Source organism: Gossypium hirsutum, chromosome A04 (genome assembly GCF_007990345.1).
Source record: "Gossypium hirsutum isolate 1008001.06 chromosome A04, Gossypium_hirsutum_v2.1, whole genome shotgun sequence".
Classification (NCBI taxonomy): domain Eukaryota; kingdom Viridiplantae; phylum Streptophyta; class Magnoliopsida; order Malvales; family Malvaceae; genus Gossypium; species Gossypium hirsutum.
The window spans coordinates 66,572,679-66,585,307 of record NC_053427.1 but is presented as its reverse complement, the minus strand read 5'-3'; the positions used below and the strand labels follow the sequence as shown (position 1 = coordinate 66,585,307).

At 35.1% G+C, this 12,629-nt stretch overlaps 2 protein-coding genes across 2 annotated transcripts; one reads left to right on the top strand and one right to left on the bottom strand.

Moving 5' to 3' along the window:
* Positions 1 to 8,030: 8,030 nt before the first annotated feature.
* On the top strand, positions 8,031 to 10,954 carry LOC107948375 (uncharacterized). Its single transcript, XM_016882898.2, has 2 exons — positions 8,031 to 9,755; positions 10,911 to 10,954. The coding sequence occupies exon 1, from the start codon at positions 8,099 to 8,101 to the stop codon at positions 9,440 to 9,442; it is 1,344 nt and encodes a 447-aa protein (XP_016738387.1). The 5' UTR covers positions 8,031 to 8,098; the 3' UTR covers positions 9,443 to 9,755; positions 10,911 to 10,954.
* A 527-nt stretch (positions 10,955 to 11,481) lies between these two features.
* Positions 11,482 to 12,216, bottom strand: LOC107948376 (indole-3-acetic acid-induced protein ARG7). Its single transcript, XM_041111043.1, has one exon. The coding sequence runs from the start codon at positions 11,991 to 11,993 to the stop codon at positions 11,640 to 11,642; it is 354 nt and encodes a 117-aa protein (XP_040966977.1). The 5' UTR covers positions 11,994 to 12,216; the 3' UTR covers positions 11,482 to 11,639.
* Between the last annotated feature and the right edge of the window lie 413 nt (positions 12,217 to 12,629).

The following is a 12,629-nucleotide window of genomic DNA, read 5'->3' as shown; positions in this document are numbered from 1 at the left end:
ACACGGTATGGCCGTGTGATCCCTTTAGTCAAAATTTTCCAACCTTTTCCCTAAATTTTGCAAATGTCTCCAATTTAGTCTCGAATTGTTTCTAATGCATTTCTAGGGCCTCGAGGACTCGAGTTAGGGACTATATGTATGTGAATGGTTAATTCATGTTATGATTATGATTATGTGTAAAAGGTCTTTTTAAATGTTTCGTTTGTTTGATAATGCTTCGTAACCCTAATTCAGCGACAGATACGGGTTAAGGGTGTTACAATATTCATCTATGCACACTTGTAATTTTTTCGAATAGATTGATTAATAAAATTATTCATGAATTACATTAATATCCTTTGTATATTTTCCTCATGTGGTTTTCGCATGTAAAGCAAAATAGAAGCAAATATTAGCTCACTGGTTGTCTAATGTTTAACTAATACTAAGTGGTATTATGTGGTCGAATCATAATACAAAAAGACAACTTATATTAGCAGATGAACCTAAACATGCTCTTAGTCTAATCAAAAATGAAAAAGTCGATTGAAAGACTAATATGACATTTATCAAGTCCAATTGGGGAGCTGTCTTGTCTTAGGCATCATAGCGGATGACTCAAAAGATAGAAACATAAATATGACTAACTAGACTGATAGTACATCAGACTGGATTCAAGAAGAGTAGATCCTGAATCCATTTATGGATTTATTCACTTGTGATGTTCAAAGTGTGACACACCTTAGTCCTGAGTGGATGACGAACTATGTATGCGTAACTCGTATACTTTGATATAAGTAAAAGATTGAGTTCAAATAAATAAGGAATCAAAAGTTAGTGAATTGGGTATATGACTTCTACAGTATGTAGTGTCATTCATAATAGTTGAATTCATAACCCGAGAAATGAGTAAATGATATCCTCTTATTGGCATTACATAGTAGATAAAATGTAAATGTGGCCACATGTCGTTCGTCTTTGTGATGAATGACTCGATTACTATTTGATAGCAATTGAATTTTTATGAAGAAACATATAATGGTTACCATGAGATAAAATGGGATCATAAAAACAGAAATGGCCTAAATAATTAATTTATGGTTTTTCAAATTATTATTTAATTCATCAATTAAATAATTGAAGTTCGAAATGGAAATAAATTAATTGGTCATAGTGTATCCGTTGAATGTGGAAATATTAAATAGATTCTTTTATAGATTCTTTTATGGTAAAATCGTAATGATTTTAACAGAATTAGAATTGGATTGAGAAAATTATTTATTTGGGAATTTAATTTATTTAAATTAATTAAGATGTTTATTTTGGGAAATAGAAAAATAAATATCAGGTTGAATTTAATTATAAAGTACTATGTTAAAAGTCTAGGAAGTACTTGTAATTGGACTCGATACGGGAGAGGCTCAAAAGCCCCTTATGTTTAATTCTAGGGACGACAAACCCTAGTTTGTTTAACTAAGGTTGTTGCCCTACCTAATTCTAGTTAGACTAGGAGTTCGTTTTTTATTGAAATAGAGTTCTACAATGCAACATAGTTTCACCTCTTCTTCCTATGACTAGATGACACTAGTAGGGCTAAATATACAATTTTGAGATATTGTTATTCTACCTGAAAATAGTGAGAATTTATTTCTAAGTATAAGTTCTATTTTCTGAAATAATAGTTCTATCAGTTTCAAACTCGAGAGAATTTTGCTTTCCTACTGAAAGTAAAGAAAAAAAATTATGGTTTTGTGTTTGATTCGGATTAGCTCGACCTATACTCGAAGTAGTTCGTGGTACGAAAATAGCATAGAAGACAATTCAATTGAAAGCTATGAACGACAAGGATCTGTCTAGCTAAAAACATAGGTGTGATTTTGATGAAGGGTTTATTGTTATAAATATCACAAACCGGTTCGATTTTTAAAATTTTAATTTTTCGTTGTGCAAGAAAACTATTTTCGAACCAGATTTTTTCCAACAATAATATCACTTAGTATTAGTTTAAACATTAGACAATCAGTGAGCCAATATTTGCTTCTATTTTACTTTTCATGCAAAACCACACGAGGAAAATATACAAAAGGTATTAATCTAATTAATGAATATTTTTATTGACTAATCTATTCGAAAAAATTACAAATGTACATAGACAAAAATACTACACTTAGGGCACCAGATCCAACAATTGAGGACCGCCATTGAAACTTTGGACCCATTGGTATGACCTCATGCTAATGAATCATTCCTGTAAATCATGATTCATTTCACCATTCATTTCAGTCTAAAGCCTCTCCAGCCTCTGTCAGAAATGATGTTGTTCTAGCTCATGCCCTATGTATGTATTCTAATAAGACATGTTATCTTTTATTTTAGTTTCTAAATGTATTCAAAAGATTAAAAAAACATATATGAAAATGATAATTACCCATGTTTGCGACTTGTTACACCAATATACATTCTTGAAGTCCCTATGAATATTAATCGCAATGTGGCAAATGCAATATATGGATCTCCACAAAACACTAAAATGCCTAATCGCGACAATTAGCTTATTCGATCTATAAAAAATGATGCAAATATTGTCTTGCCTGACAACATGCCTCCACAAGTTTGTCAAGAAAAACTGCCACAATTCCAAGTTCATGGACTACACAATGGCAAATGATATTGGCAATACGTTTCAGTTACCGTATTGCGCAACCGCAATAAGGAAGACCTATGTATATTTACCATATAGCTAGGTCCCGTCAACATGCACAAGTGGCTTGTAGTAGGGAAAATCCCTAACACATGGATCGAATGTCTAGAACAAAAGTGGAAAATTATTTTCCCCGATTGTAGTTGGTCATCTGGGCCATAAAAAGGCATGTCTACAAGTAAACCATCCTTAGCACATACTCCTGCATCTCGACTAACCACCCTAGAAGTTCATTGTACGCTGCATCCCAATCTCCATACAACTACTCTATCGCCATCTGTTTAGCCTACCATGGTTTCCTGTATGACTCTTTGTATTGAAACTGGGCTTACATGTCGACAAGCTGGACCGATATAGGAATGGTGGGTATATCTTTCACCAGTGGCATGATGCATTTACAAATTATTTTCACATCAAGTTTCTGATGGTCTTGCATCATATGTGCAATAGTGCATGTATGAGGCCCAACAAATTTCCAAATCTCCCACAATTACGACATCTGGATCAATGCAACACATACCCACCAATTGCAACCTTTTGCAAACCTCCAACACTCCCTAATATATAATTTCAGATTAGATACAGTGGCTTTGTAGTCCATTGACACTTTCATGTTATACTACTTGATGGAAAATACATATTCCTCATTATTTACGAATTGTTGACCAACGACCAACTCTTTTGATTCAAAATCTGTTGCCAACTAGTAAGAAGGTATTATATCTAAATACTCAGAGAACTCAGATGCATGTGCCGCATCAGGATCTATGCTCAACATGTGAGCCTCAAGGTCATTGCATATGACAATGCCACGAGTATAGTTCTTAAGAAAAAGGGTGTATACATTATCATCATCTTCCATGCCTTCATCGTTGATATCATTCGAGACCTCATCGAGATTGACTTCATTAAAATCTTTACGCTCGTGACCAGAACAACCATCATTATAGGGTTATTTTTCACCATCAAAATTGGTACCAATCATCAATAGATGTATCTGTAAAAATCAACCTAGATTAAGGTTGTTATACACAATCGGAGCATTGTGTGGATTATTGGCCCATGTTGATGTCTCTCCATAATCGCATAGTTCTACCCACCCAACATCCAGATCAATGTCAAACCTATGGACAGTCAATCTCCTATCGGTAGACGCATTCAGAACCTTCGTATACGAGTCTTGAACTCCATATTGTTGATTTAATGGAGTGTCATTTTGAACGGGCTCAACATCCGTTAATTCAGTGAACAACTCTACTGATTCAACATTCACGTTCCTAGTCAAGAAATAAAGTGCGATTATAGTCTCCACATCTTTATGATCTACAAGTTCCATCTTTGTATATTTGCACGAATTTGACAAAACTAGAAATTTGTAGAATAGTCTTGTAACACCCCTAATACGTATCAGTCACCGGAGTAGGGTTACGAGGCATTACCGATCAACATATCATACATTTATCAAACATAAATCATTCACTCTCATAAATCATTCAACATAATCTCATTGTCCCTTACAAGGGCCTACATGGCCTTAAACATGCTTTAGAAGTGCTTCGAGACTAAAACAATAACATATGAAAATTTTGGAAACTTAAAAAAAATTTCAATCATACAGGGGTCACATGCCCTTGTGAATAGGCTGTGTGTATCACACGGCTTCAGACACGCCCGTGTCTCAGGCCGTGTGAAAATAGGGCATACATACAGACTTGGGTCACACGGCCAACCACAAGCCCGTGTGCCTAGGTTGTGCCAAATCTGTAGGGTATACTAACTTATGCAACATGGCCAAGTCACACTCCTGTGTGCTAGACCGTGTACCAATTAAGGGTTATACTGACTTGTACCACACGGCCAGTCATACGCCCATGTGTGAGACTGTGTGGAGCATACTGACTTCAATTCAATTTCAACACCAAGGGACATACGGCCATGCAACATGACCGTGTGTCACACACGGCTGAGACACACTCCCGTGTCTCTGCCCATGTGGACAAAAATAGGCCATTTACCAAGCCATTTTGCCACCCATTTTGCACATACCTATACAAGATCAATTGGTACCATTTTAAGACACAATTATGCAACCAAAAGTCATCAACCAATACACAATCATATTATATCCATTTCAATCAATTCACTACCATTTACCTATTCAATTACCTATCAATTTAAATTTACCTTACCATACATAATTCACATATCTATTTCATTTAGTTAACCATTCCAAACATACATTATTCATTCAACCTTAATCACTCATTATAGGTCAATTACCAAACTCAAATTAGAACCATTTGTACATATATATAAACATCATCAAGTTCATCATCTTAAGCCAACTCAAATGGCCAAAATACATATCCATCGAACATATCAAAATGAAACGAGCCTGTACATGCCATATACCATTTACACATTTCAAAAGTACCAAAATAGATGTCCGATAGTGCGATGAAGTCTCTGACGATAAAACATTGGAAATTAAACAAAGTAAGCTATAAAGCTTAGTAAGTTCGTAGGTAAATATGAAATAATCAACATCATTCATTTACATTTCTAATTAGATACATAATTTGCAATTAAAACCTCAATAAATGAGATAACATAAAATTCAACTACAAAGTAACTCATAAGTTCTCATCTTCTTTTAATTCATCATTCGAATAGTTTTCTGTACATACCTGTACTGATACATAACTATTCTCACCAATTCACTTATCGAATCACTTCGAGTTTATAAATGCTTACGATATAAGTAAGTCAATTTTCCGATGCCATAGTCCAACTATGGTCTTAGACAGACATTGCCAAGGCCCTGCCGTGGTCTTGTCATAACCCGATTATGGTCTTGTCATCCAATTGCCATAGCCTAGCTATGGTCTTATTCAGTATCTCGTCGACTTAAACCGTACATTTAAATCAAAATCATCACATTTAGCCATAGAATAAATAAAGTCTCAATATCATCCATGAATTTAATAATTACACATTCAAATTCAATTATACGAACTTACCTTGTGTACGGAAATAACGGAACGGACCGACTATTTAATTACTTTACTTTTTCCTCGATCTAAGTCTGAATTCCTCTTTTCTTGATCTATAAGTAATCAAAATCAACTATTTATTCAATTTAGTCTAAAACACACATTAGGGCTATTTTACATATTTGCCCCTAAACTTTCACATTTTTACAATTTAGTCCTTATTACACAAAATCACAAATTCATGAAATTAAAGGCTAACCCATGCTAGCCGAAATTCAATTAGGTACCTAACAGCCTATATTTTTCATTTATTTCACATTTTAATCCCCTAAATTTACACATTTCATAAATTAGCCCCTAATTTGCATTTTTACTAAAAACCACTTAATAAAACTTGTATATCTATCATTAAACTTTCATAATCTATCATCAATAATAATAAAAAATGCTTATTCATCAATGGAAACTTTCTAATTCTTTAGTAGTTTTGCAAATAGTCCCTAGGCTAGCTAGTACTAGTTGCAACGATCTCAAAAGTGTAGAAATCATTAAAAACAGGACAAAAGCCATACCTAATTGAGCATAAATGTCTTGGCCGAATGTAAAGCTTCTCCCATGGCTATTTAGGTTGTATTTTTCGGTGAGGAAGATGAATGAAAGAATAAAATTTCATTTGTTTTATTATATTTACCTTTAATTACTAATTTACACTAATAACCTTAAAAATCTTTAATAATTTCCATTATACCAAGCCATTACTTTCCACTAACTCCTTAATGGGCTAATTACCACTTAAGGACCTTCACTTTAAGGTTCTATAGCTATTAAACACCTTTAGTTAATAGAACATCACTTTTGCATTTTACGCGATTTAGTCCTTTTTATAAAATTGACCAATCAAACGATAAAATTTCTTAACGAAATTTTCACACCAACATAGTATCATACTGTAAACATTAAAATAATAATAAAATAAATATTTTGACCTCGAATTTTTGGTCCCAAAACCACTGCTCTGATTTGACCAAAAACGGGCTGTTACAAGTTTGGACATCATCCTCCCACAACATCGAGTAATTTCTGCACTAATACTTTGTTTCATATCATCGACTTTACATTCTTATTAAACCTCATTCCTATTTACCAACGAGATTCAAATATACAATCAATTGTTGTTTGTAAAATTACTCCCTCAAAATGAACGTGTACAAAGAATTAATTATTCATCTTAGATAGTTAATCTGTAAAATAAATTAAAAATAAATAAATATTAGCTTCTATTAAAAAAATAGCGCCTATTAACAAAATTAGCAACAAAAGCACTTTTTATCAAAAAATATAACTTGCATCTCATATTACTAATTATCACTATAAAATATAATCAAATATAAATAATTACAAACTAACTTTATAAATTCGAACTTTACTTTTGAAGTCTAAAATGAAAAATAAATATGTTGATTTCTAAAGAGCTTTTTTCTTTTCTTTTCTGGTTTGTTAAACCAATTTTTTTCTCCAATATTGCTAAACAATTTTTTAGCTTTTTTTTCCTTTTTTACTAAACACAAATTTATTTTTTGTTCTCTTCAAAAGAAACAAAATTTTAGCTGAGGGATGGGGGGTTATATACTAGGCGGTTTCGCCTAACAATGTCGCGTGACCCAGATTTTTAAACCGGTGTTGTCGACTTGTCAGGAGATAGTAATACAAATAATTTTTTTGGTTTTGCTATTGTTTTTTCATTGACAACATGTTTTTTTAAATAAATTGGTGCCGTTTGACACACCGACAACAGTAATTAAAATATACATTTTTCATTTCAACTTTTTTTCTTAACATGTGTGTTGTTTTTTTTAAATATAAGCAGTGCCACCTAACTCACCATCGACACCATTAAATTTTTTTTATCACCATGTATACCTATAATTTCAGAGCTATTTTCAGATATACATACAGGTGCCACCTGACATAATAAAGACACCAATTTTTTTTTTAAAAGTCTAATAATTGTCAGATGATTGGTTGAAAAGTGAGATGGTGTCGTCAGTGTATCAGGCAACACCGACGATCACGTTAACAAACACCCTATTTTCATAAATAATTTTTGAAATTTTTATAAATAAATAAATAAATAAATAAATAATTTTTATATTATTTTTATAAAAAAAAAAAACAAAGTTCAGTGTTATCATTTCAATTTAAGTTATTAAACAATACAATAGTGACTAAATTCGTGAATTAAAAATAGAGAGATTTGCTCAAAAAAGTGGAGAGATTAATTTTAAAATGTAAAAAATAGGAGGACTGATAGCAAATTTAGACCAAAAAAAAAATCTGAAATAGAAAAAGAAAATAAGAGAAACAATGGCCTTGCCCCTCATTCACGCCCCAGAAATCTGAACCCGAAAGAGACAAGACAACCGCCATGACCGATCACCATCACTACCACCGGTTCGGCCAGCTACGGTCCACATCGCAGATCCTCAAAAAGACTGCCGTGCATTTTACCGCCCACCCTTTCACGTTCATCTTCCTTTCTTTCCTTCTCCTCTCTTTTCGTTCTTTAGTTGAATCCGGTTCCTTTCTCCTCAATTCCTTTATTGACCGTGATCCTTCTTTCAAATCCCTCCTTTCTCGCCTCGACCTCCACCCGTCCCATCCGCACGCGCGTTTCCAATCAACCCGTCGCCACGCACGCCGTCCTTTCCTCCACCTCACGCGCGTCGGCGCTCTTGATAATGACTTATTCTCTTCCGACGATGACCTCCGCCACCGCTCCCCGTTCGCTTCTTTATCTAACCGCCCCCTTAATGGCACGCCGTTGATTCTTTCAAACTTCGATACCAAATTAGGGTTTTCGCATTTCGTTGCGGATAACGGTATTCTGCTGCCGGAAATTATTCGTTACGGAGTCAAATTCAAGACAATCTCATTTGACTACGAAAACAATGAAAGGGACCAGCAAGAAGAAAAGATTGTGGATTTTCAGTTTGTTTATAAAGGATTTGAATTGGGGCGTCGAGACGCAGCGGTGCTTTTCTTTATCGTCAGCTTTCTATCCGCGGCGTATGGATGGGTAATTCTAGGATTTACGGCGATTTACTCTTTGATTTTTGGTGTTCTTTTTGTCACAATTGTTAATGACTTGATTGGAAGATTTGTTTCCTTTTTTGGGGCTTTTTGGGGTGGGTCTAAAATGGGTTTGAAAAGACTCACTGGGTTCGTTCTAATAAAATGGGCGGTAAGAGACGCGGTGACTCAGCTTCTTGGATTGTGGTATTTCGGAGAAATTGAGGATCACTACTCGTTTTTTAAGCTTTTTGTCAGGTTAAAGTTGATGCCTTTTTCGGTTATGTCACCATGGATTAGGGGTTATGAGAAGGAGATTTCAGGGTTTTTGTTTACGTGGTTTCTGGTGGATACTTTGGTTTCATTTGCATTCTCATTAGCTGCTTGGGTAGCCGTTGTGGATTCAAGGAGAACCGGGAGAGAAATTATTAAAGAAGGTTGTTATCTGATGTCAACACTTTTGAACCAAGGGATACAGATTCAGTGTTATGAAGCTATCTTAGGTGGGTCGTTGGCAAGATTGATTTTGACTCGTATAGGGGGAGAATTTTTTGCCACGGTTATTCAGGCAGCTCTGGAGTTGTATTTCATGGTAGCTTGGTTGATATTTTACTTTGTGGTGAAGTCTAGGGAAGCTAATACAGAAGGTAGGAGGTATGGGAGGAGAGAATTGGAGGCTTTGATTGATGGACTTGGATGAAAATTCAATCGGAAAAAATGGGGGAAATTTTCATTTGCTGCTATAACTTTCGATTCTGACACTGAAGATGCCTGAAGATATCGGCAACATTTTCAATGCTTCGAGTCTTCCTGTTTTTGCAGAGCTAATGATGCAATACTGCCATAGTTTCGGTCTAAGAACCTGCCAATGCATTGCATGTACTTTTTTATGAGGGAACACAATATATACTTGTGTATATTTTCCACTACAAAGCTTCTGTGTGTATATTCTGTTGCCATCAGTTGTTTCTTACTGCCTTGCAGTACTTGTTCCTTGCTGGTATATGAGAATGGTAATAATTTCTCATGCTTCAAATACTGCTAGTGCTGTTGTCCTTAGACTGTTTATATGTGATGTTATGATTTTCTGTTTTTGCACTGTAGGAGTCTTTTCTTGTTTTTACATCGCTTGTAATTGTTGGTAATTTGCGGAGTGTAGTCTAAGTTCAACAAGTTGTCATGGTGAATTGGGATTTGAGGGTGTTTATGTTAGTTTATAAGAGACTTTAAGGATGGTTGCCCTCTTATATCTTTACAGGGTTCAAATCACCAAAATGGTGTTATATAAAATTAAATTGTCAACATTATCCTCAAACTGGATTTTGTTATTCCAATGTTGTTATTGGGTAGCTTCAGTAATGAAGCGGCCGTTTTGCCCATGTAGTTGGACAGGTTCAACGAAGCTGGTTTTTTGTTTTAAAAGAAACTTTTGGGTTGTGGCTTTGAAATACATTTACTCCATGTTGGTGGAAAATGTGGATGGCTGTATCTTGTTTTTCGTATGGAACAAGATCTTATAATAAGCATTTTCTATAAAGGTGCCGCAAAGTTTTCTGACTGAGTTTTGTTGTTGTTATCATCATCATCAAATTTTTTATAGTTTTCAGATTCAATACATTATAGTCTGTAATATTTTGTCATACTCTGTAGATTCTTGTAGTATGCTCTGCTGTGATTTGTAACCAAGTTTCCTTTGGTCCTTGTTTCTGTCTATATTTGTTGGCAAGTATTATTGTTATGCGAAGACTGAGTTTATATATCTATTCTCATTGTTGTAGACAGTTTAGACTTACGATGCTAATGAGCAAAGCATATGATATGTTACAAGATTCTACTGTGTGTCGATTGGTGTATTTTTCATAGCTCAATATACTAGAGTTTCTATCTTTTCGCAACTTCTCTGGTTTTACTTTGGAGGTTCCAAGCTGAGGAAATTCTTTGGCGTTGAACCTGCATACAGCGTTTCTCAGTGCTAAGGAACCATAGCTTTCCCACCTTTTGACTTGTAACCTTTCTATCGTCATGCATTTGACAACATCCCATGCTAACACAGTGCAAATGCTTGGGATTCGATTCTTTTCCGTGTTTCAAGGTCACTGCTTGCTAATCTAGTGTCATAATTTGATTCAGACACTTGACGTCTAAAGTTCTGTTCATTCTTCTTGCAGCATTTGTTCCTGAATTTCTAGATGAATCTTGAAGAACACAGTTCGATAATCTTAGCTAAACCTAGAATGTCTGATTCTTCCTCGTTAGTTACCCGCTTTTTGCGTGCATCTGCTAGTTGAACCATGCTTTACTGTTACAGGTAAGTATCATGGACACTGCCCTTGAGACGGGCTCGATGAGATTAAGGAGCCTGCTTCCCCGGTCTCTAGGGCAATTTTCATTGATAGTAATATAATTCTAATCTTATAGCTTTATACTATATTTTTCTTTATTTTGTATGAAATATTGACAACCATGTCCAGCAGACATTTGGATATGGATGTAGAGAAAGAGACTTGAAAAAAAATTAAACATACGTTTAACATATACCCGCATCTACACATACGTTTTGTACCTCAATTAGCTGTTCTTTCAAGTTCCAATGTAAAGTGGATTCCGGAGCTGGTAGGGGTTTGGTGTTGATATGGTATCGTACTGTGTGTTTAATTGGGTTCCATTTAGGCACACCAGCTTTCATATGCCTTGAGAGGTTGAGGCCCTTAGAACCAGAACTTAAAATAGGCAAACAGGAAGTCAAATACTTTTTCAGTGGAGTTACATTTATATGCTACAAAAAAAATGTTACAACGATCTACTCAGTATACTATATATTAGCGTTCTTATTAGACTGAAACCCCGTGAATCAATCAAGTTTCTAGCATAAAATCCTTTAGACACCGGGAGAGTGTTCAATCTTGAGGAGAGCTAGCGCATCGAACAACTTCGAGGAAAAGGCTTTCATCACAAGGAATGCAGAGTTTGGGGTCTGTGGTAAAATCATATTCATCCTGAGCTTGATCTAGCAATGCCTTGAACAGTGGGTGCTTGAGCAAGGTAAGTTTAATTACAAACCTCTTATAGTTTTCACCAACATATACTACCAAGTGACCCTTTGGCACATCTCTCGGGATTGAACTCTCTTCATTCTTGGTATTAGGCCACTTTGCCCACTCATAACAGTATTCGCAACTGCCACAAGGTATGACTCTATTCCCCATCTTCCTCCATTTGGTAATGCATGCCTTTAGAAATTTCCCCTTCATTGTCTAGCAATATGCCAACATAGACAGAGAGTAGATGGGGGAAAGGAACTTGCACATGTAATCTGAAATGGAGATTTGGGTAGTGAAACAGATGGAACTGAAAGAAAGGATTATATAGCAGTAGAAAGAGAGAGAGAGAGAGAGAGAGCTTTTGGGGGGAGCATTAATTGGTTGACATGATATGTAACTAAGGCCTAAGAGGTTATGAGCTTGGGTTGGTCGAAGTCTTGGTAGGAGGTTTAGTGATGTTATTTATTTCTTAAGCTGAAATGTATGGATATTGAGATGGTGTAGCCATTTTTATAGCAGTTGGTGTCTTGATACAAAAGTGTACGAACATGCATGTCATTATATAAAAAAGGGTATAAGAAAATTATTGCTTGTAAGGTCAGACATGAACTCTGAGTGAGAAAGGATGGTGCTTGATCGGTGTGATCTTTCGAAGTTCTCGATGTTAAGACCCCACAAGTTGAGAGTGGGAAAAGATAAGATATGAAAGAGGGATAGGATAAGCTTCTTGGGCAGAGTGTGATTCTCCACTTTCAGTTTGTTGACATACATATTATATATTGTAAATGTTAGTAGTATTAATGGATATTAAATATACACCAGCTTGCCTCAGGCCCAGACTGTCAA

What these genes read in the sequence shown, in the direction of transcription:
- LOC107948375 (XM_016882898.2), top strand. Translation starts at nt 8,099, where the DNA reads ATGACCGATCACCATCACTACCACCGGTTCGGCCAGCTACGGTCCACA.
- LOC107948376 (XM_041111043.1), bottom strand. Translation starts at nt 11,993, where the DNA reads ATGAAGGGGAAATTTCTAAAGGCATGCATTACCAAATGGAGGAAGATG.